The sequence below is a fragment of the Prunus avium genome, chromosome 4 (genome assembly GCF_965620075.1).
Source record: "Prunus avium chromosome 4, drPruAviu1.hap1.1, whole genome shotgun sequence".
Taxonomy (NCBI): Eukaryota; Viridiplantae; Streptophyta; class Magnoliopsida; order Rosales; family Rosaceae; genus Prunus; species Prunus avium.
In genome coordinates, this window is record NC_142287.1 from 36,130,127 (window position 1) to 36,156,654 (window position 26,528).

At 37.8% G+C, this 26,528-nt stretch overlaps 4 protein-coding genes, 1 long non-coding RNA gene and 1 pseudogene across 8 annotated transcripts; 1 reads left to right on the plus strand and 5 right to left on the minus strand.

Annotated features, from left to right (window-relative positions):
- The first annotated feature begins 830 nt into the window (after window positions 1-830).
- On the plus strand, window positions 831-5,120 carry LOC110757989 (Protein kinase superfamily protein). Its single transcript, XM_021959762.2, has 5 exons — window positions 831-1,165; window positions 1,455-2,793; window positions 3,310-3,579; window positions 4,160-4,315; window positions 4,727-5,120. Exons 1-5 carry the CDS (start codon window positions 1,158-1,160, stop codon window positions 4,844-4,846), a joined length of 1,893 nt encoding a protein of 630 aa, XP_021815454.2. The 5' UTR covers window positions 831-1,157; the 3' UTR covers window positions 4,847-5,120.
- A 341-nt stretch (window positions 5,121-5,461) lies between these two features.
- On the minus strand, window positions 5,462-12,451 carry B160 (protein). Of its 4 annotated transcripts, XM_088251762.1 has the most exons (14): window positions 11,233-12,451; window positions 10,997-11,145; window positions 10,156-10,261; window positions 9,929-10,061; window positions 9,758-9,821; window positions 8,910-9,660; window positions 8,483-8,812; window positions 7,452-8,012; window positions 7,296-7,368; window positions 7,132-7,217; window positions 6,722-6,841; window positions 6,317-6,619; window positions 6,041-6,073; window positions 5,462-5,905 (listed from the first exon to the last, which is right to left on the minus strand). In XM_088251762.1, exons 1-12 carry the CDS (start codon window positions 11,881-11,883, stop codon window positions 6,548-6,550), a joined length of 3,096 nt encoding a protein of 1,031 aa, XP_088107888.1. In that variant the 5' UTR covers window positions 11,884-12,451; the 3' UTR covers window positions 5,462-5,905; window positions 6,041-6,073; window positions 6,317-6,547. The 4 variants fall into 4 exon arrangements, with proteins under 4 accessions (XP_088107888.1, XP_088107887.1, XP_088107886.1 ...); XM_088251761.1 differs by lacking the exon at window positions 6,041-6,073; XM_088251760.1 differs by lacking the exon at window positions 6,041-6,073 and having other exon boundaries at window positions 5,462-6,040.
- A 776-nt stretch (window positions 12,452-13,227) lies between these two features.
- Window positions 13,228-14,757, minus strand: LOC148295321 (F-box protein At3g57590-like). The gene has a single exon (XM_088252467.1). The coding sequence runs from the start codon at window positions 14,755-14,757 to the stop codon at window positions 13,228-13,230; it is 1,530 nt and encodes a 509-aa protein (XP_088108593.1).
- Window positions 14,758-15,877: 1,120 nt separating this feature from the next.
- On the minus strand, window positions 15,878-18,799 carry LOC110757956 (uncharacterized). The gene is made up of 2 exons (XR_015835278.1): window positions 18,282-18,799; window positions 15,878-16,702 (listed from the first exon to the last, which is right to left on the minus strand). It is a non-coding gene; the product is annotated as an uncharacterized LOC110757956 (long non-coding RNA).
- Window positions 18,800-20,712: 1,913 nt separating this feature from the next.
- On the minus strand, window positions 20,713-22,588 carry LOC148295322 (uncharacterized; annotated as a pseudogene).
- Window positions 22,589-22,629: 41 nt separating this feature from the next.
- On the minus strand, window positions 22,630-25,884 carry LOC110757953 (equilibrative nucleotide transporter 3-like). The gene is made up of 10 exons (XM_088252149.1): window positions 25,384-25,884; window positions 25,160-25,210; window positions 24,967-25,074; window positions 24,508-24,663; window positions 24,282-24,425; window positions 24,070-24,175; window positions 23,666-23,841; window positions 23,412-23,575; window positions 23,025-23,283; window positions 22,630-22,938 (listed from the first exon to the last, which is right to left on the minus strand). Exons 2-10 carry the CDS (start codon window positions 25,199-25,201, stop codon window positions 22,828-22,830), a joined length of 1,266 nt encoding a protein of 421 aa, XP_088108275.1. The 5' UTR covers window positions 25,202-25,210; window positions 25,384-25,884; the 3' UTR covers window positions 22,630-22,827.
- Between the last annotated feature and the right edge of the window lie 644 nt (window positions 25,885-26,528).

Consider the following 26,528-nt stretch of genomic DNA (forward strand, 5'->3'; position numbering starts at 1 on the left):
TTGCCAAACAATTCCCATTTTAAGCCGGTGAAATAAGTCAGAATCTGCTTGTTAATTATAGGAGATAAGTCAATAATGTCACCTTACATATTGAAATAAAAAATCCCCGTTGAAGTGAAACTTGAGCGCAAACTTGATGGTAATGATGAAAGAGAAACATAAGTAAAAGTATCAGGACTATATAATTTAAAATTTGAATTGAAAGAATACCATGATTAACCACTTATTTAAATATGTTCTTATATGTAAGTTTGTTGGAAGTTTGAATAAATTTCAAAGACATTTGTCCTACATTGGTAGAAAGAATAAAGAGTGAAGTTTTTATAAGTGTGGAAGTCCCACACTTAGCAAATGTAAGTTAATTGGGCTTCAAAATCAATTTGGGCATTGAATATTATATAAATAATATATAATATTTAATTGTCAAAAGATGAGCCTTGGGCCTTGGGGCACTTTCAGATTTAAATTAATTTTTTAGTTTCGAATTAATATTTTTTTTTAAATTTTAAGACATTGCATCAAATCTGCAAGTCTTTGTCTCGAATTCAAGTGAGTTTCATTTATTATTTATTTACTGTATTTTGAATTATAGTTTTTTATAAATACAATTTCGTTGGTTTATATATACATATTGTTAATATTTAATCATTTTAATTAAAAGCATTGGATTTTCCGGGTAAATTCTTTATTAGCGCATTCTAATTACAGACTTAACTTGGGTAATAATGGGAAGCCCTCCATTGGAAACTAAAGACTCTTCCCCAGTATACGGGTGATATTAAAAGCTATTATTAAACGCATCAAATATCTCCCGATTGGTCGGCAACTAAGAAAAGTAGCATTGCGTGAGGCCCACGAGACTGGGCCCAATAACGACCCAATTACCCACGGCAAGGCCGCTCTCTTCTTCTTCTTCTTCTTCTTCTTCTTCCGATCCAAGCTTTTGATCCGCTGCTGTTTGTTTACGTTGTCTGAAACCCTAAAACTCGCCGACCTATAACAATCCGGAAAATCAATATCAAAAGCTCTCGAGCATGAACAAGGACGTTGCCTAAGGCTAGAGTCCATGAGGAAAAGATGCTGGTTACTGCAACCTCACACCTCCTCCTACATCAGCGCATTTTAGCTCCGACCAGTCTTCCTCAGATTCGATCACCATGTCAAGGTCCGTCGCCTTTCTTTTGGTTTTCTATCGTTTTGCTTCAGCTAGGGTTAGTTTTTTTTTTTTTTTTTTTTTTTTTTTTTCCTGATGATCCAATCGCCTTTTAATTTGTGGTGATGCACTGGAATTCGCGTAATTGTTTATAGTTCGTGCTCTTCCTTTCGAAAAATGAATATATATTGCAAATGAGAAAGGGAGCTGAGAAATGAAGCAAGCCTTGAATTTCTTAAATTTTCTCCACCAATGGAAATGGTATTGTGCTAATTTAATTGGCTTGATATTTGCAACGCAGATTTTTGACGTTCAGAGGTTTTAGGAAAGTTGCAAATTCCGTTGTTACAAGCCAGAAACACAGGTGTCCAGAAGCGGACAAGTATGGGACATTTGTTAGAGTTGGCCTCCGTCTTCCCCAATACAGATTCTACAGGGACTATACGTTTCCCGCTAGAGGAAATACCCCATTCTCATTGTACAATACCGCCAACATTTTTTACCGGAGTAATTATTCCAGGAGTTTTGCGGTCATTCCAGCAAGAAGTGCAGTGAGACATCATGCCCAACTTGCTTGGAAAAGGCTCTCCGATAAATTTTCTTTTAATGGTCGTGGATTTTCAGGTATAACTAATATTGCTCAAGCTTTCAGCTTGGCTGTAACCCGCTCTAATCTCATACTTCCTGGTATTTTTGCCATCACAAGTGGGAAGCTAGCATGGGCGCAGAGGTCTTTTTCAGAAACGGACTACCACCCATCACCAAATACATTGTACATGCGTGCACAAGATGGACATGCTTTTATGACCTCATTAGTGTTTTCAGTTTTCGAAGGTGCAATCTTGGTTATGAGAGCACTCTATCTAGGGATCTTGTTCTCACCCAGTATAATGATGGCTGCTTTTGCTGACTGCTGTGGACCTGAGTTTAGGAGATTGTGGCTTCATGTTGTTCACCGTACATTGGAATTGGCAGGTCCAGCTTTCATCAAATGGGGTCAATGGGCAGCTACACGGCCTGATCTCTTCCCGAGAGATTTATGCACCAAGCTCTCAGAGCTTCACACCAAAGCTCCTGAACATAGCTTTGCCTACACGAAGAAAACTATCGAACGAGCGTTTGGCCGCAAGCTCCCTGAGATTTTTGATAATTTTGAAGAGAAACCAGTAGCATCTGGAAGTATTGCTCAAGTGCATCGAGCTACTTTAAGATTTAGGTACCCTGGTCAACAGGTGAAGCCCATAGTAGTTGCTGTAAAGGTTAGGCATCCTGGTGTTGGTGAATCGATTAGGAGAGATTTTGTTATAATCAATCTGGTAGCAAAAATTTCAAAGTTCATTCCTGCTTTAAAGTGGTGGAGATTGGATGAGAGTGTACAGCAGTTTGCAGTTTTTATGATGTCTCAAGTTGATCTTGCAAGGGAAGCTGCCCATTTGAGTCGCTTTATATATAATTTCCGTAGATGGAAGGATGTCTCTTTCCCCAAGCCTTTGTATCCACTTGTGCATCCTGCTGTTTTGGTGGAAACTTATGAACAAGGGGAATGTGTCTCACACTATGTCGATGATCTTGAAGGCCATGATCGGATTAAATCTGCACTTGCTCACATTGGGACACACGCACTTTTGAAGATGCTCCTGGTAACATATATATACCTTGGATGATGCTTGCAATGCATTTATGCTTTTGGACTATTTTGATTGAATTGTGTAAACATATTATAAGCATCTTGTTGTGTCTTAAAGTTTGTGAATTATACCAGTTGATATACCTGAATGTGGTCTGAATACATAACAAATCCATAAAAAAAGAAAAAAACAAGGTAGGAAAACTACTATCTTTCTAATATCTTATCCTTCATGTTTATCGTTTTCTTTTTATTTTTGTTTAGTATATTGAAACATGAGCCCAACAAATTATGTCTTTCATGTTAATTTACATGGTTGATTTTTTTTCTCTGTATTGTTCTAACTTCCACCATCTCCTCTCTAAAAATGGGCAAGTAACTAGAGAGAGAGAGAGAGAGAGAGAGAGAGAGAGAGAGAGAGAGAGATTCTCCTTGATTTCTTGTGGTTTAATTATTAGTTGAGAGCTCAGAAGCTCTGGTCTTTGCTACTTTTCAGTATGTTCTAAGTTATCAGAATTTCTTCTTTCAGGTGGACAACTTTATTCATGCAGACATGCATCCTGGAAATATCCTTGTCCGGGTGGCTCAGAGCAAGTCTTCTCGGAAGCGACTCTTCAAATCAAAGCCTCATGTCATTTTCCTTGACGTAGGCATGACTGCTGAACTCTCTAAAAGTGATAGAGTAAATTTAGTGGAATTTTTCAAGGCTGTTGCTCTTCGTGATGGGCGTACTGCTGCTGAGTGCACGCTCAGACTATCAAAGCAACAGAAGTGCCCAGATCCGAAGGCTTTCATTGAGGTAAAATTGTTAGGCATCTTAAATTTATTACTAGGAATGATTGGGATAAGGTTGTATGATTTGATTTTTCAATTGGAACTTGGAAAATTCATTAGTAATTTTATGTTTGTTTATGAAACTCAACTCTCTTGAACCCTAATTCACCTTCAAAGGTCTTGCCTTGTTAGTTTTTCCTTAACAGTTCTGGAGATCCGTTGCATTTATCTTGTTTGGGTGTTCCTTATTAAATAACTTGCAAGTTTGATATTTTCCCTTTAAATATATATTCCTCCTTTATGCTTAAGATTATGCAAAGAAAGAATTTCATATTGCTTTTCAATCCAACTTCCCCTGGTAATACTTTCTTGTCTCAAAGCGTGAATTTTGTCAAGCACAATTGAAATATGTGATATATGTGTAGTATTCACTCCGTTGTTCGTTTATTCATCATTGTGTGTGTTATGGTTGTAGACAAATGCAGTTCCTCAGTGATATTATGAACTCAGGAAGCTATTGTTACAAGTTTCCCTCCTTTATCTACATTCTGTATTTGATTTTAGTCTATTTTTGGCCAAAGTTTCTAATCTTCTTCTTTTTACAGGAAGTGGAGGAGTCATTCGCTTTCTGGGGTACTCCAGAAGGTGATCTGGTACATCCTGCTGAGTGTATGCAGCAGTTACTGGAGAAAGTTAGGCGTCATAGAGTCAATGTTGATGGCAATGTCTGTACTGTCATGGTAACCACTTTGGTTCTTGAGGTAATTTCTTTTTCCTTTATCTACTGCAGCTGAAGCATGGAAATTCTCTTATGAAATTCTGTAATCTTTGCTATATAGGCATGTGCAATTTATAAGTACAAAGACATTAAATTAAAGCACACACAGATTATCAAGTTGTGTTTTCTTTTTTATTTCACACCGTTTTGTTTTTCTGCTTTTGTCTGTTGGTCATATATTCTGTACTCCTTTCTCTTTATAAATTTAATTTAATTGTCTCAGAAAAACAAATACGATAATTTTTTGTATTATAATAGGTTTACCATGAGTAGCCGAAATAGACAATAACTGATTGTATACAAATCTGAGAGGCAATTTGCTCCAATTTATATTATCATTGGTGTGGTCATCAATAACTGATCTTATACAAATCTCACTGATTATGTTTTGCAGGGATGGCAGCGGAAACTTGATCCCGGGTACAATGTGATGCAAACGTTGCAAACACTGCTTCTCAAAGCTGACTGGGCAAAGTCCCTTTCCTACACGATTGAGGGGCTAATGGCTCCATAAGGTCTTGTCAGTGCTAATGCTACGATTACTACACAATTTTGACAGTTATAAAATCCAAAATATACCAGTCCCAAGAAGTGGACATGAATATTTAGATCTTTATTTATTTAATTTTTTTGGTTTTGGAAATTGCAATACGTTTTGAAGGTTCAATCCTTCTATACTTAGTTTGTTTTTATCAAAAGCATTACTGTTTTTGAAGCCTCACAATTCACAAGCAAAAACAGTAGAGGTAAAAGACAGAAATAAAGTGATTCTATTCTTTTATTTTAAATATACTTTTCTGTACAGCTTGCATTTTGTTACTTTTGATTTTGAATGGAAGGAAGATAATTATCTAGGTGTATTTTGGAAACTCGTCCATGTTGCAGATTAACGTGAATGATTGTTCTTGATGCCAATTGCCCAATTTTTTCTTTTGACCATTTCTTTTCACATCTGTATACATATTTAGTTGATGATTATCATTTACATTTATACATGAAATCTATTTTATCCCCCCTTCTTCCTGCAATTCCATTTTTTCACCTTAGAAAGCTCCTCAAGTCCTTAAATCCTAATGTTTTTATATAAATAGCGAAAAAAATGATGACCAACTTCCGCGTGCAAATACAGTTGCCAAACAAAACGATCGATTGCTAGCTATAAAAATGAGAATACAAAGTACATGCTTTCTTCTGGTAAAAACTTAAAAAGGAAGAGAACCTGTCTACTTATGTAATGGCACAAGTGCAGGATTATTTTTAACAAACTTGTATACATTATTCAAAAAGTGACGGAAGCCAAATCCTCTCTTGTGCCATCTGAAAATGCCCAAGTCCTATCTTATGCCCATGGACGATTGGGAAACCGGGACTGGATTTCCATAGCAATCAAGGTTACCAATTCATCTTCCAATTCAAGTCCCAAACACCACAAACATTTTAAGGGTGAAATGAAAATAATTGGCAACACCAAGCAGGGCTTTGAGAAACTTATTCTCTCCACTGGGAAGGGGACGTCGCCGAGCAGAAGAAGAGAATAGTAACACTGGGGGAACACTGCGCTCGTTTGTCGAGGCTGCAACAAAGGAACAAAGAATAAACAATTCTCTGTACAATAGAATAAAAATGAATCATCTGTAGAATCTCCATTAGCTGAAGCGGTTTCCAGATGTTCCTAGAAACTATATAGCCGTGATCATCTAACCATTACCTGTAATGGAACATGGCAGGTGCTTAGACAACCCTGCAGTAATCGACATAGCAGTGAACAAAACTGATGCTTATATTTTCCAACAGCCACTATATACAATACTTTCACATGCTTTGCTAAAGCACCAATAATTGTTTAAGCACAGAGACCTTGTGACATTATACGCATCACTGGGTGAAAGGTTTACACGCACGCACGCAGACACAAAAATTGCCATCCCGTATACTATTCAATGACACAAATATGATTTATTAAAAAAATACGAGTTCTATATACCTTCTTTATTGGAGGTATGGATACAGTCCAACAATTTTGGGCACCTAAAGCCTGAGCATGCAGCATTTACAAACATGCAGTGGATACTTGGCAATCATTTGAATTCCCAACTGTCATGCAACATCTTGATATTTTCAAGAATCTCCATTTCTTTTCTCTTTTTCTGGAAAGATGTTTGGGTGCCACATGTGGAAGCACAGACGAGATAAATGTCTTTCCCAGCAGTGGCACTTACATTGCACATGTAAGCTCACGTATTTCTTTGATTGCTGAACTAATACTATAAAGGGCCATTCTCTTCACCTGTTTTTCATGACAAAGGTAGGCACTTTCAATCACTGATCAACTTTGTAATCATATGAGGGAGAAAATAAGACATTGGTACTAGGATCATTGAAAGTTCACCTCTAGCTTGTCAACTTTTGCTTTATGATCTTCTGGAAGCAGACGGGCTTCATCAGTCAACTGGATGCACTCATTAACATTTTCAGGTGAGACAAAGTCCAGCACCACATGTACACAAGACTGCATGCCAAAATAAACAGAATGTACAAGATTATGATAATGTATCATGAATGTCATTTAGTCTTCTAACAAATTTAATAAGATGGGAGAAACACATGAAATCCAAAAGAGTTTTACTAATTTGGCAAAATGATGTGTGATTATTGGGGGACACTATAACTTTATATGCAAACAAGTGTAAATCTGCTACACATTCTTGGTAACCACTCCAAAAAGTCAAAAGAAGTAAAAGCAGGAAAGATTCAAATGGTTTTCTAAACACTAGATCATGAAAGCGTTACACATGCTACCTTAGGACTCCTAATCTGGTATGGGCATCCAGCAGGGATGATGACAGCTTCTCCAATACGTTGCTCGAAAGTCCAAGGTTCAATTTCTGGTAATAGTGAGTGGTGGGTTAACTTCAGTTATTCATAAATCAACCAGTGATGGAAATGCCATGAATTATACTTACTAAATTCCTCCTTAAGCCTTAGTTTGTGACTTGAGTCTAGAAAGAAACTCTGATCAAGAATTGGATGATCAACCTGCAGTAGGTGTGGAAGTTAAAAAGTAAGATAGAGTTTAACCTGATCTGCCCAAAAGCAGTAACTTTAGGTTTTGGACTTACACGCTTATGAATGTCAAATTTACGAGTAAATTCATTAGAGTGCCTTCTGAGATATTGTATAAGTTTTGGAACATCTTGTCTGCGGAAAACATCCCATTGGGCACCACAAGACTCAGGCAAGGTTTTCCTTTTATAGCCATTGCAGCTTTCAAGCAGAACCTGAGACATTTTATCTTTGGACGTTTCAGCATCATCATCGATTGTCTCAGAGCTACTTAGTGTAGCTTCAGAATCAGTCTCAGAATCAGACTCCCCATCGTGGGGCATATTACTTTCTTTGAGATTCCTAGTGCATGCTGCATGTGCGGAGAAGCAAGATTCTCTAGCAACTCTTTTGCGTAAATGCATCTCTTCTCCAATCACATTATGCAACCCTGCTTCTTCCATGGTTTCACTATGCAAAACTGATTCTCCTTTGACTTTTTTAGCAATAGTTTGTTCAGAAGTAGCTCTAGAAGACTCCCTCTGATTTTGAGCCTTGTGCTTTTTCAGCAACTTTCTTATTTTAGAAACTTGTTCTTCAGAGATAGGGACATCTGATGTATGTGCCAAAATGTTAACCTGGGGTCACATGCATAAACAGAATAAATGGAATATAAAACTTAGATAGATTAAAAAATAAATACTACCTATGCAAAAATAATCTTTAACATAAAATCAGATAACCCAAATTCAAATGTTAGAGATCCAATGCAAGAGGTGAAGCTTTATCAAAGGCTTACGGTTTTCTCTATATAATTCAACCCAAATTTTACTAATTTAGTTTAAAAATTACAATTAAGAAGAAATTACCAAAAGTTACATTAATGCTTGGTGACGTTGGTTTGATGAGGTGACACTTCTACAGGTACCATTCTATAAATTCAAATAATATGCATGGAAAGCATTTACAGTTACCTGAACAATTGATATGATATTGTGCCTAATTGTGTCATTACAGCATAAATGGAAAGAGACAGCATTTCCAACATAAAATAATAAGACAAAAAAAAACTAGACAGCAATGTAGAAGGGATGATTTCAATGCATACCACATCATATGAGTCATAACATAGCTTTATCACTGCATTAGCCTGTACAAGTTGCTCAGTGCAGCCATATGAAATATAAACACAGGGACCTAGATCAGGTTTTGGGATTTCCTGTGGCATCCTTGCCGCAAGATTTAGAAGACCCGACATGGGATTCATGTATTCTTGAAGTGGTAGAGCTCGTATTATTTCAGCATAATGAGCTGGGAACTGTTCCTGAAATAACTGCGAAGAAAGCCAACCCCTCAACTTCAGTGTCTCATTCCACATATTTCTTTGTCCCTGCCCCTTCAATGAACCCATAAAATACTGCTTGATTCCAATTTCCACCTGCCATATGATATTTCTTCTTTTAGGAAAAAAAAAAAAAAAAACAGTGGGTGATAATTCTATAACCTTTAATCTTCAAGTAGTGGAAATCACTGACCTCGCACCAATCCAAGCAGTGGATAGCTTCGTGTGAATTCTGGTTGTTTTCATAGCTAGCAATGCTCCTCTCAAGATAAGTGCAGAACATTAACACTGGATCCCAACTCAAATCTGATGTAGTTTGAAGTACATCTCGAACTATAACAGGATGACCTTTACTCCAGTGCTTCTGAAAGTGCTCAACATTATCACCATGTATCTCCAACAGCGTGGGGTAGTACAGATAGTTATCATTTGAGTTCTCTCTCACAGCAGCTTCTTGCAACTGTTGAATTCCATCAACTTTCTGGTCCATGCCCAAACATAGTGTGCAGCACAAAGACATGTCAGAAGTTTCTGGAAATTCGTAGCTGCAAACTATTTCTTCTGCACTTACTTCTAGCTCATTGATCCAACTTAATGGGAAAACACATCTCAAATGAAGGAGGCTGTCACCACAACCTCCGAACTCCTTAGGTGGGCAAGATATACCCTTAACAGCATTACAAGTTTTCAAGCTGAGTACTGATGCAGAAGAAGAAAGGTACAAACTGCGGACATTTTGCTTACGGTTGGCCATTGGCTTCTTTAAAAGTTGCCCCTTACCAGGGGCACAATTTTTCTTTTTGTTAGAGTGCTTTGAGAGAGATGTGTTAATACCTCCAAGGAGGCTCCCGTTAAAAATATCTCGACAACAACTTAAACAAAGGTTATAGGAACAATTTGGGCAGTTTCTATGGAGATCCACAATTGAAGCTTTGCATTTATTGCTGTTCCAAAAGTCAATGGTGCACCAGAGAATCAATGCAAGAATATTACATAAATTTCATTTAAACTATTAAAACATTACAGAAGTATAGAACATACCAGCACTGTTGTTCATTGCAGCTATATTCAGCCTGCTTGATATGAACTTCAGATAGTTTTTCCCCTGTTATTATGAAGATGAAAGGAAAAACAAAGAAAAAAAAAAGGTTTTTAGTTATCGACGTTAAAGTTGGTGCAAAGAGCAACCTTCTGAGAAGAATGGCACACTACCTCTCATTTTTGCCTCTGCTTCTAGCTCAACTTTCTGATCTTGGTTTAATTGTTTTAGCACAGGAAGAAGCATACAGATCAGGTAATGGAAATGTAATATTACTTCAACTTTATTCTTAACCCCCAAATAATCCTGAAAAAAGGAGTATGAACGATTTAAAGTATCAGCATACAATATCGCAATAAGCATGATCTAGTTCACAAATCAGCTAACTTTAATGTCAGACCTTACTTTCAGCGTCTTTTGATTGATTTTCAGAGCATTCCTTACAGGTGCAAGTTCCTCGACAAACTGGACATGCCATCTTGACTTCATCTTGTGTATCAAAATACCTAAATTGTTTTAGGCAACAAGAGTCATCAAACCTCATCCCATATAACAAGGAAAAGAATTAAAGCATACAGTTAAGGAGCATAAGGATATTATCTTCACTCAGTTTTGTTTCTAGCAATGCAATGTCAGCTTTGGCTATAAAGGAGATAATTGGATTCTCTCTTTGTCTCTATCAATTTTTTTTCTTTCGTCTTTTCATCTTGTAAGATGCAGAACATTCTACAAAACCATGGCTTCTGGTAGATTACTACATGTGCAGACAAGAGTGAATTTGCTAATGTGCCAGCAAAATCCAAGTTGTTCATAAAGTTTTCTTAAAATTTATCACTTTCTGATCAAAAGAAAGATAGATACATTTCAGTATTTCACACCAGTATTTATTTGCTTTGAATTGATTGATTTCTTACTTTTGGTTCATGAGCTGATATTCTGATGATTAACTGATGAAAATTCGATTCTTAAGCACCTGATTCTGCAATTTATTTATTTATTTTTAATGAGAGGAGTACAGAATACCATACAAATGACCCCTTTCAAAAATGAAGTTCATGCATTCACGCTATTAGAGTTCAAACTATGACCCAAGCACCATTCAATAAGAATTGTTAACTTCACATTTAACTTCTATAAAAATATGAATGGAAGCAGCAATTTAGCAACTTCTTCCACAGAGCGAAGCTCTTAAATTTCAAACATAAATTTGACAACCATAACCAAAAGAACACAAAACAAACCTTTCTTTGATGCAACCCAAGCAAAAGAAATGCTTTTGGCAACTCGAACACTTAGTTAGACAGGAAGAAACACCACTCCCACTTCTTTGACACCAATGGCACCTTTTCCTCTTACCCCTTCTCAATTTCCCCACATTATACGGCAAAACCTGAACAAAAGAGAAAACCACTCAGAAACAAAAATTCAAAATCCCACAAAAAAACATATTATCATAAAGGTTAAAGTCAGAGCTCGCCTGCAATGTGCCAGCAGGCATTGGCTCGATGTTCTTGGACCGAAAGCACCGCCGCCGCATAGCAGCAGGCCCCATATCAACCCCAACCTTACCATCAGAAGACGAATTGGAACCTGCATTGCCGGAACGAAGCAGTGGCGACTGTGACGAAGACGAAGAAATTGCCATTAGGCCATTAGGCAAGTCTCTGGTGAGATCATCATGATCATCATCGTCATCATCCTCACTCTCTTCCTCCACAACCTTCTTCTTCTTCGTCTGGTTCCTCTTATCGACCTCCCTCTTCAGCACCATTCGTATAAGCTCCAAATTCAACTCGCTCTTCTTCAACTTCATCTTCTTCTTCCTCTTCTTACTTTTCTTCAACGTCTCCTCGGATCGCTTCCTCTTCAACAACTTCACCAAATTGTCGACTTTCCGTGCCCTAATTTTGACGCCGTTGTGGTTTTGATCTCTGCTCGGTGCGTTTTTAGGCTTTCTCTGGAGTTTGAGTGACTCCGGGACTTTCTCTCTGAACTGACGGTGCCGTCCTTGGAGATAGTGAATCTCGCAGAGCTTCATGTCGTCCATGACTCTCCGTTTGCACCGCCATTGCCGGCCGTCTGTCCGGCCACAGCGCAGATGGTCCGGCAACGCTCCCTCTTCATCCATTCAAGAAAATTGATTTTTGACTTTCCAGGAAAATTTGTGGTTTTCTCGGGAAAGCGCTTGCGAGTGGAAGATAAGAACGGGCTAAACTTTTTAATTGCGGGGGTAGAGGATTGCAGAGAGAGATTTTTAGGGGTTTTCAGAATTGTATTTATTGGGAGAAACAGTTGGAGAGCTTAATCTAAAAAATGGAGCAAGCGAAAGGGCATATTCCGTAATTAGATGGAAAGAAAGAGTCCAATTTGGTCTCGAAATCTTCAATTTGGGTCAGATCCTAAGATTCAAGAAGATAATTGCCACCCAATCACAATTCTGGGCAGAGTCACTGAACCAAAGCAAATTTCATATTGAAAGAGACTTTCTTTCTCTTAGTAGTTTGATGTTCATTCGACAGTTGAAGGCTCTGAAAGCAAGCTAATATATAGAGTGACAGTAACTATAAATGGATGCTTCATGGATCTTGGTGCAATTTTCTCTGTTTTTTTTGGGGCTATTTTTTATGCTGTTTTGATTCATGGGTTGGTTTTTATGTATTTTGTTTTTAGAAGTTGGACTTTTTGGAATTTGATATTGATATGGGAATTGAAAGCTTTCAGTTCAGGATAATGCTTTTAGTGTTTTTTTATATATATGTCAGTTAGAGACTCAAGAGACTCAAATCTTATCTTTATTCTTTATTTGCAGAACACATTTTTTGTTTGCTGCATAATATTTCCCCTCCTTTCTGTTTTCTTTTGGATTAAACCAGAAAAATAAAATATAAAAAACAAGTGTCCAATGCAATGCAATTGAGACTCTCCTTAATGAAATTGTTCTCTGGCTTTTCCTTATCTGAAGAATGCCAATTTGCCATGGAAACAAAGGAAATTAGGATATTATATGGAAACAAAGGAAATTAGGATATTATATGGAAACAAAGGGAATTGTTGTGTTATGTATATTCTTGTTACACAAGAAATTATGCTTCGCTTCTATTTTGTGCGATGCATATGCAATTGGTTCAGCAAAGCCGATCGAGCAGTTCAATATGGTCCAGCCACTTTTGGGCTTTTCCCATCTCACTGACGGCAATAGTTTCTTTCTGGCTAAAACTCAACTGGGCTTTGTGGTGCTAGCTTAGACTTTTGGCACCTCCCTCCAAATACATGCAAAGCAAACATCCTTTATCTAGTTGTGTTAATAACTTGAACCAAATTTGCAGAGATGAGGAAGATTATTATGAATTATATATAGATGAAAAGATTCAGAATTCTGATAATTTCTCAAACAATTATGAAATTAGAGAGAGAGAGAGAGAGAGGTTTCTTGAAAAATTCTCAAATTTTATTGGGCTTTTATTTAAAAGAATTAGATTAAGAAGTAGTGGTTGTTGTAGATAATAGTTCTTTTCTTTTTTGCAATGGCTCGTCTGCAAGCACAAGCACTAGCTGGCTTTTCTTTTTGTTTTTGCAACATTCTCTTGATGGCTCGTCTGGTTCTAGTAGGACTAGTTACTCGGTGCAAGTGGGAATTCGAGGAGGAGGAGGCCGATTTGTGTCGAGTAAGTATTGGTGTCGGCCACCACGGGAACACAAATGGTAAGACAGGTTTCGCAGAGTGAACCTCAAAATAAGAATACGGTGTTTTTGAAACCTCCGTTAACCTTTCTTCACGAATGTTGCACATGACAATGTGTTGAGCAATCTCTAGATACAAGATGTCCTCATTATTTGGGTCGAAAGCAAGCACCTCCATCGAGTAATACCATCGTCTTTGACGTGTCCATGACTTGATCAACGGATTGTCCCGATACATATCGCGCAGGATAACTCTACCTGCCAAACACCATTTGCCATTGTTGCCTGCAACTACGTCCATGTCCACGTCCCTGTACACGTCCATGTCCATCTGGTGATCATCTTTCAACTCCCAAACCTTCACATCACCATCGTTATCATCAAAATCCGCGAGGGTGAACTGGCACATTCGCAGACGCCCTCTACTAGACACACCTAGGAACTTAAATGGTCCAGACGTCCGCTCATCTGTAGGCTTATTCTCAATGTAACGAAAACAATATTTACCCGACTTTTCGTAGGGATCCAAACCAATAATAAAGCCCTCACCAGAGCTCCACCAGTAGAGCATTCCATTGTACGCAACCCCTGCATCGCGACACAACGTCCTAAAACGAAAGCTTCTTGGGCATGATACAACTGACTCTGTCCATCTGCCAGTCTCCGACGAGAACATCTCCATGTTGAATAATTCCAAGGATTTATCTGGACGTTTAGGAGGAATTATTCGCACAACCCTGTACCTGTACTCAACATTAACCCGGATTTCACTTTCTTCTTCTACTTGTTCTTCTTTTGGGTCACATTGCTGGTTCTTATCATTATTATAGTAATAGGGTTCGCTGATGAATCCCACTCTTACTTCCTCGGGGCATCGAGGAGCAGGAGGAAGAGCATCCCATTGCCTGGTGTAGGGGTTGCAAATGTAGTAATCACGCTGAAAACTCATGGTTGGGCAGCATAAAACTAAGTCGTTACACGCTCCTACTACAATTGGTTGATACTCTGGTGTGTTGCTGCTGACAGACCCTTGAAAACAAGGGAGGAAACTCAAAGACAACTTGCGCTCCGGAGGCTCAGAGGAAAAGAATTTCCCTGGTTGCCTTGGATTCGTAAAGATGACAGTGCCCGAAATGGGCTTTTGGTTCTCACTTTGTACGCATAGAAAACGGCGAAGGAAATACGTATTAGAAGAAAGTAGACTGAACCAACGTTTGGACACGCACCTGCATACAACTGCAGATTCACGGGGAAGTCGACAAATGATTTCTATCAATACAAGGTCAGGGAGATCATCAAGATTCAACATGTTAAGACTCATTGATGTGCAGATTGATTGCAATTTGCAGAGAGAGATATATAAGACTCGTGCCCACAAGCTCTCTCTATGTATATAGAGAGAGAGTCCAAGTAATTCCAAAAACAAGTAGGAAACGAATCAGCTACTCATTGCTCTAATTAATAATCCCAATCGGAATAGGAAAGGAAACTACTTGTAGAACCTTAGAGTTTATTTATTTATTACCCTAGAAAATAAAAATTAATATTTTTATGGACCAACGTGAGTGAACTCATGAAAGTGTAAAAGAAATAATTCATTAATATCCCACCTACAATATTTTATGGCTGGTTGGTAATCGTGAATTTTAAGTACAGCCATACATCCATACATTACATTCTGTATCAAACATTTGTTTTGTCCACCATCACATCCTTTTCCCGCGAATTAATTTAATTTAGTATTATAATTGTTCAATCTCTTGAATGTACCCGTTTCTGGGCCAGGAATGGACTGTAACAATTGAAGTGCTTTATGGGCCTGCCAAAGCTTACCCCGAAAAAGAAAATAATTTCCACATTAGATTTCTGAGCCCAGCCAACCCCCCCACGCCGCAATTTACAACATCATTTCAGTCCAACTCGCAGCGAAAAAGGAAAAGAAAAGAAAAAATATTGTCTTGGGAACTCGCTTCAAGTCAATGAAGAAGATAAAAAAGAAGCACTTCAATTGCTTCAAGTTATAAATCATGAATATCTGAGATCTGCTGACACAAAGAAACGAAAGCCACTCACTCATTTTCATTTCAGATGTTCGATGCTTCTCTTATACTTAAACACAGCAATTTCAATGTGTTATCTAATTCTCTTAGGATTATGTTGTACACAATATCTGGAAATTAATCGCTTTTGGCTTATATTGTTGTGGATTCATGTCAATCGTTTGTTAGAGATGAACTTCACCATCACACCCTTTGGAAACTAATGTAGTACATTGCATGAATTCCTGAAGAAGTATGCACTGCATTAAGATTTCATCAGTTACTTTTTGTTAAAAATTATATATTCTAATTAACATCTGCATGAATGCAGCTTACTGGAGAAAAGTGTTGAGAATAAAATTGAGAGATAAATTATTGAACTCCTAGAGAGAGATTCCAAGATTGAACAAGTAAAATTCGAGGTATTATCAACATTACATATATACAATCTGAAATTGCTTCAAAGCAGAGGGACAAGTTTTGCAGAACAAAAGAAGACAAGAGGACATGAATGCGACTTGAGTTTCTTTTGGTCTGACATTGAGACTTGAGCTTTTGCTAATAACATTATACAAGGAAAGCGTGATGACTTGAGGAGAAAGAGTGAACTCCAACGATATGAGTTCAGCCCAACTCGCAGCCAACAAAAAGGAAAAGAAAAACAGATTGTTCTTGTTAGAGCCGAAAAGAAAATTCTCAACTTCCATACATCTTCCAGCTCAACATCATTATTCACTTAGTTCCCAAGCATTTAGTTCCTTTCCTGCATTTTCCTATCAACCAAACAAGACATAAGCCAAATAGAGCATACGATGATTACCCAGAGAAGAATCGATGTGTTCGCGGAGCTTCTGGCACCAGAACCTGTGCGGGTTTTCAGAGAGAGGCTTGAAGACCAAGTCTTTCCTCACCACATCTCCTCTGCTCGCGACGCAGCAGATTTCATCTCCGTCTTCCACTAAGGCTCTGTTACTGATCTTTGGACCTTCCGCTGCGAACCCGAGGACCTCCTTATCCACGATCAAGCTCCGTTGACCTCTCTCCGACCACCGGAGAACTCCGTCGGCGAATAGAGTCACCGGAGTGACTGTGCCGTTTATGAGGACGCGAACCGGTTCACTTTTCCTCTGGGATCTGAAATCTGACGATGTAGAGCGCAGACACCGGTTCACTTTGGTTGAGGTTGAATGACGCGAACCGGGTTTGTTGTTTTGATTTTGCGTTCTTCTATACGAATTTTTATAAAATAAAAAATAGCCAAAATTTACTGAAAATATCAATTTTTATAAAAAACTTCAAAATTAGTCAAAAATTCAGTTAAATATACCCAAATGCCCTCAAAACAAAAACCCATATAAACCTACAAACTAAAAAATAAACAAGACACCACCATCCCCGCCTATCCCTGTTGTCACCACTCTTCTCTTCTCTTCTCTATTTCTTTCTTTTAATTCAACAACTCACCACCTTGTCAACCTTCACACCCAAGCCACTTTCCCAACCTCAAGGCCCCGATTTCCCAAGTCACACCCACCATCCTAACTCCAATCCACCCCACCCCAAATCTCTTCCATACCCACAACCAACTCCCAACAACATCTTCCCCAACCCAAGAATTCCCTGACCATTTGCCCCAACCCCAACCGCTACCCCAAGATCTTCCACCCCATGCCATTTTTTTTAATCAACAAAGGTACTTCATTTGTCATCAATGTTGTAAAACAATAACCGCTAAAAAAAAATTAAACTTGTACAGTTTGGAAAATAATCCATGGAAAAATTGAAAATATCTGAATTTTTTTAATGATGACTTCTTCAACTTCATCGAGAACCAAATTAATGTACACATCAAAACCAATGATTCGGCCTTCAATCAAGAGCCAAATCTAAATGCGAGCTTTACTTTGAAGGAACCTAAAAATCAAATTAATGGGTTGGGTCATAATCCTCTGGTGCTTGCCATGGATGTGAAATTCAATGGGTTTCGCATCACAAACAGAGGTTCTATGAAAAAAGACTTTGAAATCGAAGGAGCTCAGTTTTTTTTCTTCTTGTTGGGTGTAGCTTTGCCTTGTGTCACTTACCTACTTTTATCTAATGGTGTTTTCCTTCTTAGGTTTATGTGGGTTTAAATTTTAAGGGTATTTGAGTCTATTTAATTGAGCTTCTGGCTAGTTTTGAAAGTTTTTATAAAACCGACATTTATAAAAGTAAGGCGTGAATTTTGGCTATTTTTGATAAAAACTCATTGTATACAGTTTCATAAGCTCTATACACAACATTCTATTGCGAGTTCTAAAAAGCACAACCCTGGGTGTATTACACATTTTTCATTGTAACGTTTATATTATCTTTGCTAAATAATTATTTTTCCTTATTAAGTCTTATTGTTTTAATTTTCTCACTTGACACATTTTTTATTTTCAATTCAAACATGATTTTTTTTTATTAAAAAAAAACTCAAACACACTCGTATAAATGAGTGAACATTATTCAACATAAGCATTTTTAATTCTGAATATAAACTTACTAACACAAATTTTTGCCACAATGACATCGTCACCGTGACATCGAACAATGACATCCCATCAACCAGAGATCGTTGTACATATAGTAAACAAATAAAGACAATTTTATTTCGCCCAATTTGATTTTTTATTTAAGGTACGTAATTCTATTTTTGCCAATGGTGTTGGTTGGTTCCTATTCTCTCCTCAAAAGTCAAAAGCAAAGGAAAACCATAAAATTCATTTTCGGAATTGAGGAGAAAATTGGGTTGGAAAAAAGAAAAAAGAAAAGTCCAAACCTGAAAGGGCTGCAGGCTGCTGATCCTGGCCCTTTGAAATGTGCTGCGCAACAAGAAAAAGGCCTAAAAGAAAGAAGAAGACGAGAGAAGCCAGCCAGTACTTTGCCAAAATTGGATAGAAACATAATTGGGTGCAGCGCTGATGAAATTTCGAAAGGATTTCAATTCATCAACGCTGCACTCAATGATGTTTCTTCAATCTGGAACCTCCACAGCTCTCATCATCTGCATGCTTTGATTTTGAGCCACCCTTAAGTACTATATATATATTGTCTGTGGGCTGTGGCAACAAATGACAGTAAAGAACGCAGTACACCAAGACCAAGTTGTTGTTGTATTGAATCTTGACCTTGTACTACCATTTCGCTTTCTAACCTCAACTCTGTTACTTGCAGCTCTCTTCTACCTGTACTGTTTTATGGTACTGAAAACTTGTTGTACTACACATCTCCACCACCTATATTAAACTAACCCCAAACCTCTGCTCTCTCTTTCTCTCTGTCATTTTCTTTTACTATCATGATTAGAATAGTCTTATTATCATGTTTCATTAATTAGTTTGAGATATTTAAGTAAAACCCACTAAGTCCAATCTTGAAACTCTGATATATAATTCTCACATCCTACCTGCCAGTTATAGGTGAAATAGATGCTTTGAAATTACAAGCCAACAACCTAATTTCAAACCAGATTCTTAAAACAAGTGGTTATGGACTTTACCATCAGACCCTTTGTAAACCAATGTAGTACAATGCATGAATTTAACATAAAATGGACTGCATTAAGATTCCATTTACAACAATTGCCTAAATTGCAAACTTATGTGCATCAAATAATTACAATGATCAAGAGCAACAACTAAAATCTTATCTTTTACGAAAAACAATCTTACCCTCGGCATCTTCATGCATGATGGATAAAACTTGATTAGGAGGAATGTGTTGCCAAACTTGAGGCTTTCCACACAAATGTCCCATTTGAGCAAACTTATCAGCCGCTCTGTTGCCTTCTCTGTAAATATGAGTCAAGATGCAGTTGTTGATCTCTGGTATGATCAAGTTTATGTGACTAATATGCCTTTGCGCTTCTGCACATCGAATCTGTCTCCTTTGCGCGATGATTTGAAGCAACGTCTTTGCATCCCCTTCGAGCCACACATCGCTCCAACCGTTTTCCAGTACCAACTCAAGGCCTCTTCTGAGTGCAGCCAGTTCTGCAATAATGCTATTGGCTCTTCCTATAGGTTCAGCATAGCCAAGTAAGAAGTCAGCCTTATGATTTCTAAATAGCCCTCCAATGCTGGCTTTTCCAGCTTTGCCTTTAGAAGATCCATCAAAGTTCAGTTTTGTCCAGCCAATTTTGGGTTTTTCCCATGCCACTGGAATTGGCTCCTTGTGCAGACTCCGGAACAGACAAACCGGGTTTGGTATTAATTTCTCAAACCTCAAAATCTTAGTGAAGGCTAACATTTTCCGGCAGTTACTTTTCTTAAAAACTATATATTCTAATTAACATCTGCATGAATGCAGCACACTGGAAAAAAATGCTGAGAGTAAAATTGAGAGGAAGAAATGAATTATTTCCTAGAGAAAAAAGATTACAAGATTGAAGAAGTAAAATTCAATGTAGTATCAACGTTACATATGTACAATCTGAAATTGCTTGAAAGTAGGGGGATAAGGTTTGCAGAACAAAAGGAAGGCAAAGGTTTGCATGTGGAAAAGTTTATTAATGGCTAAGTTATGAAATGATTAAAACCTCAAACGAGGGTCATTAATCCTTTGGAACATTAGAAACTATTGCTTCACGTAACCATGCATTGATAAAGTTGGAGTGGAGAGAAGGCAAGGTACAATTCATATTTTACAACAACAAGGCAGCACTAAAGTAATGCAATATATATACTCAGATGATGAAAATGGCCAGAGAGATTTCTTCAAGAACTCTCAAACACATAATTCTGATTCTGCAGACATTTTTTTTCTCCTTTTGTTCTGATATTTGGACTTTTGAGTTTTTGCGAAATTGCATGCTTTGCTATTACATGTAGAAGGAATGCGTGATGACTTGAGGAGAAAGAGTGAACTCCAACATTGACCATTAAATGGTAACTGTAAAAACCTACTCATTTTATCCAAATGGGATTTTTTTAATATAAAAAATTGCAAATTAACTCCAATTTTCTATAAAATTGGTGGGAAATCCGAAAGGTAAGGATGCCTAAATTTGATAAGCTTTTTCAGGAATGAACTTGAGGAGGAGATATAGTGAAAGCATGCAATAGGGTCTTTGACATTGGTCAACTGTGATTGAGATGATCTAATCAGTTGCCTTAGATTTCCATCCCTACAAAATTACTTAGGCGGCCAATCAGAGGAGGAACAAAAACAAAATCTCCTCAACTGTGATTGAGTTTCTAATATTAGGCAAATCTCTGTTATTGAACTAGAATTGGTTTTCATTGCATCCTCCATAATAAAATCAAGTATACTATATATACACGTACTAACATAACATAAATCTAATCAAGATGAGAACACACACTTACATACAAGTGGCAATCAAGTATTAAACTAGCCTAACTAGTAGTAATCCGACTGGGACGTATATAATATTAACTGTTACATAATGAAATATAAAGATGAACATCAAATTCAGACCAAATTAGGGAAGGTGCAACTTTTTTTCTCTTGCCTCATCGGCTAGCTTCGAAACCTTTCAAATTAGTAGCTAGCTGCCTTGCATGCATGGAGTGAGCTGGCTTTGTTTTTCTGTGGAGGAATGAGGAAGCACAAGCAATGGCTAGCTTTTCTTTTCTTTTTTGCAACATTCTCTTGATGGCTCGTCTGGTTCTAGTAGTACTAGTAGTATAAGCGGTTACACGGCGCACGTTGGAATTCGAGGAGGAGGAGGCTGGTTTGTGTCGAGTAAGTATCGGTGTCGGCCACCACTGGAACACAAATGGGAAGACAGGTCTAGCAGAGTGAATCTTACTATAATAATACGGCTTGTTCAAAACCTCCGTTAGCCTTGCTTCGCGAATGTGGCACATGATGATTTGTTGAGACAACTCTAAATACAAGATATCATCATCATTTGGGTTGGAAAGCGAGCACCATAACCGTGTTAAGCCATTTGCCCTGATATTTCCTTGTTACCATCAACGGGGTTTCGGAAGCATATCTAACAGGGTAACTCTGCCTACCAAACACCATCTGCCATTGTCATTGCATGCAGCGTCGTCCATGTCCATGTCCATGTCCTTGTACATCTGATGGTCATCTTTCAACTCCCAAACACTCACATCACCATCGGTATCACCAACATACGCAGGCAGTACTGGCACATTCGCAAACGCCCTCTACTAGACACACACATGAAATCAAATGCTCTTCCATACGCCGACTCCGACTCATCTTCAGGTTTATCAAGGAAATGAAAACAGTATATACCCGAGTTGGAGCTGTCGTTGGAGTAGGGATCCAAACCAATAACAAAGCCATCACTAGAGCTCCACCAGTAGAGCATTCCATACAACTGACTCTGTCCATCTACCAGTCTCGGAGGAGAGCATTTCCATGTTGAACTCGAAGGAATTCTCTGGACACTGAGCAATTATTCGCACAACCTTGTACCTGTACTCGACATTAAGCCGGATTCTACTACATGCATCACTTCTTCTTCTACTTCTTTTCGGTGGTCTTCCTCCTCACTTGCTGCTTCTTATAATCATAGTAGTAGTAGGGTTTGCAGTTGAATCCCACTCTTAAGAGCATCCCATTGCCTGATGTATGGATTGCAAATGTAGTAATCACATTGAAAACACATGGTTGCGCAGCATAAAACTAAGTCGTCATACGCTCCTACCACAATTGGTTCATACTCTGGTGTGTTGATAGGCCCTTGAAAACAAGGGAGGAAATTAAAATTCATGTTGCGTGTTAACAACTCTAGAGGATTAGAGGAGGGCGTCACAAAGAATTTCCTTGGTTGCCTTGGATTCGTGAAGATAAGAATGCGTGGGATGGGCTTTTGGTTATCACTTTGTACACATAGAAACGGCGAACGAAATAAGGATTAGAAGAAACCAGACTGAACCAACGTTTGGACACGCACATACATTGAGCTGCAGATGCAAGGGGAAGTCGACAAATGGTTTCTATCAATACAAGGTCGGGGAGATCATCAAGATTCAACATGCTGGGGTTCAAGTGAGGCTGAGCCTGAGGCTCAGAGTGTGGTTCAAGATCAAGAGATTGGGATATTCTCTTTCTTCTTTTGGCAGCACGAGGTTCAAGATCAAGACTTGGTCAACAAAAATGTAAGTTATGCAACAATGGGAACACACTGCATAAGGCTTGCTGCAGGCCTACTATATCTTTAATATGTCACACTAATCTTCTTCTATCATCTTAATTCAAGAAAGAAAACCAATAATTTACAAGGTTGCAAGAAGTAGTTCCTATTTGGTCTTCAATTCAGCCAATCATGAAATTAGCATTCAAACTAGAGCAACTTTATTTCTTGGTGATCACACTTCGGCTCCTTAAAATTTGCTCTTGCCAATGAGCCATAACCAGTCAAGGGAAACTCCTGCAAATATGCCGCACAAAAGACACAACACAAGTATATTTCCCAAGGCATTTTGCTCAGGTCCCTGCAAATCAAAGAACCCAAGACATTAATTAACTTTCATGAGAAACCAGTAAAAATAACTTTATATTTAGAACCATGTTTACCAACCTTGTAACCCTTGGGTGCCACCGTCATGACACATACAGTGAGATAACCATTTGTTAATCCTAAGACTGATGTGAGCAAGATCATCCATCCCTGGTCGCCATATTTTCCAGTGAAGTAGTAAGCTGGAACGAACAGGAAACGCGATAGAATTGTAATCATGAGGCCCTTTCTGGATTCGATCTTCAGGCATTTCACAAGGGGTATGTATCTTGATATCAAATCCAACACATTGTACATTGCCACCAGAACAAGTGGATACCTTTGAGTTCACCAGGCAACCAACACAAAGTTCTTATTTTGTAATTTACAAGAGGAATTGGTAATACATGAGATTGTGGGCCATACTCAGAAAACAAGCATTTAAGAGACAAAAGGATTGAAACTTACCAGGTGCCCAACTGGTGTTTTCCGGTATTTTCAAATATGAAGCCGGGGAAGATTGATAATGTCAGCACATATATCAGAAACAAGTCAAGTGCATAATCTTTATTCTGCATGAACAATTGCTTAGTGCTCAGTCGAGTTGGAAGTATTTTAGCATCATTTGAGACCTGCGAACATTTTAGAAAGCTTGTTAGTAATTAGACATCTGAGCATATCCTCAAGAAAGTACATCATCAGATTAAAGAAAGTTTCAATACTTCTATGTCTGCTTGTGTTTGGATGCCAGCAGCAGCAAGATCAGCGGATACAGTTTTAGAGCCTTCTGAGGCTGCCTTTGAGCGGTAGTACTTTACTATAGGCAATCTAGGGAAGTAAATTGCATATAGAACAATACACAGAAACTCAATGAGTGTGGAAATTGCTAGGAACATCACTGCAAAAGACCAATCATACAACAAATTGTCATTGATCGAAGTATTTAAAGTCAATTAGAAAGTATGACTCTAGCTTCAGAAGTAGCTGATCAGATAAAGAACTTGAAACGTTACTTCTATATATCTCAAGTCCACATTTTCGGCTTTGACACTTTTAACCACAATACAACAACAGGTATATGAGTATCAACCACCAATTTGTCTATTAGTAAAGAAAATTCACATACTTGCCCCCTTACGGAGACCATTGCGATACTTCTCGAAGGCAGCTTTTGTCATCAGCCTCATGCCAGAGGTTAGAGCACCTGATGCAGCCAAGCCAGCAAAGAAGGACTGCAAAAGCAGAACAACTCACTGAGATAGGAAACCGTAAGGTTAATGTTACAAATGATAACAAAAGTGGTCACAAACATTGAAGAATTTTGAGAAGAAGACCAACCTGGATGAATTCAGGGTGCATAAAAGACAGGTCTCCGACCATTCCACCTTGAACATGGGCATCTGCAATACCAAATGCACCAACACATGCACATATACCAATATAGGGTCCAATCGCTCCGCTCCCAGACGTAGCTAAATCCACCTATTACAAAGGTGAAAATGAAGTTAAGAACATGGAGTAGAAAGGGGCGCAAAAATAGAGTATGTACATAGGCCTTACTTACCACTATTAGCATCAAGGTCCCGAGGAAGAAGAGAGCATATCCAATTAAGTTCCTCTTCCTGGTGTTCAACTTTGCTTCATGGTATGCTAGTGTTACCATAGTAATAAGTGCAAATGGTTGATAAACAAGGGTAAGAACCCGCGACGGGTGGTAACTCTATAAAAGAGAAATGTTCATCAGACTTTTAATCAGAGACTTTAATTTAATGGAACAGAGGTTGCCACTACTAAAAGTCCAAATTTTTTGGTTGCCCTGCAATTTCAAAAGGGCAATGATAATCCGACTAGAAGCCTAATTGATTTACAAATTATAACTGAATTACAATATATCCTGTTCAAACAAAGCAGTCAGCCTTGAACCTGAACAAGTTCTTAGACTCACCCACCATATCCTTCAAATGATAAAGATCATTCCTTTAATCTTAAACAAAACAGAAGTGTATAGTAAGTAGCCGCTTACCGCTGGAAACAAGTTATAATAGTAATCGCCTATAGTCAGCAGACTGTTCCAAGCGACAAGGGAGCCCAGTCCCAGAAACCAACAAACCGCCATAGCTTTATAATGTCCCTGCTTGTTACATAAGATATTAGAAATTTCAGGGTCAGGTGAATCAATTAATGAAGAAAAGTTCAATGCTTTGAGCAGCACAAACCTCAAGCTTAATTGAAGCTCTGCTTTCATTGTCCTCTGTCATGGCTAGTCCCTATATTTGAGAAACACAGAATTAAACTCTTTATATAAGTTTCATGTACGCTATAAATTTGACTTCTTTATGACTATTTTTGAAAATGGTAAACAGGGAACAAATCAAAGATGCAGAAGAAGAAGATAAAAATGAAAATGGGTTTCAGAATCAGTATGCATACACTTGTTTACCTGAGTAGATTCTTAAGGCTGACTTGAATATGCAACTTGGTTTTCAATAGTATATCCTCCACTGATTCCAGAAACAAGAAGAATATAAAAGATGATTAAGAAACTGGACGAGAGGGGTTTTGACTTGTTCAAGCAATATATAAAGGCAATGCTTGTAGAGAAGCAGGAATTAAATATACAAATTATTGCAGGCTTTTATCATTGCCCACGTGGACAGAAAAAGAGATATGAGATTATGTTGTGTTTTTGAGAAGATGGGGTTGGATGGACTGTGTGAAGTAATCTCAATATGAAAGCAAAAATGACAGCAGCCTGTGGAATTTAAAAGCCAAAAAGAGTAAAGGGTTTCTTTTCTTCTTCCTTTTAGAAAAAGTTGAAGTTAGCTGTGATGTGATTGATGAAAGCTGATCAGGAAGAACCAGGAATGGGAACGGGGAAGGTGCAAGCAGAAAGTAATATATAAAAGAAGAATCTTCGAAGATGTTGACTTGTAAAACAACTAGCTTCGCTCAGATGCAAGACAACGTGACGAACAACTTTCGTTTGCTTGGAGGAGTTGAAAGTGCTTCAATTTCTATTCTTTAAAAATAGCTCGCATCTCGACTGTTATTTCGTCAACAGTTGGGATTATCTAAAAAAGTTAATAAAAAAAGATAAAAGAGTCCCACACGCATACAATTTTTTTTATTTTTCATCATTTCAATTGGCTGGTGTGATTTGGAATTTTTTGGAATAGTTAATGAAAATATAAACAATAATCTTAAATTTGGATTACTTCCTAAACAATCTGAAAGGTACATTAATATCTATTTAAAACGATTGATTTATGTTTGAAATACTTTTGTTAATATTTTTCCGGAAGCAACTTTTCAAAAGTTTCCTACTTTTTCACAAATTTCTTGATTCTCTTTTTTTCAATGGAATCTTTTCTTTCTGTGGGTGATTAGAATCTCCCCCTTTGTTGATTCTTCAAAAGTTGAGTCAAACAAACAATTAAACAGTCGGCTTTTTTCCAAATTTATTTAATTTGTGCCTCATACGTGACGTATTGTCGATAATCGAATCAAAAGTACTTTGAAAAAAAGTTAGAAAAGAAAAAAACTTAGGGGGTGTATTTAATTGGGATTTTAAAAGATTATTTTGAG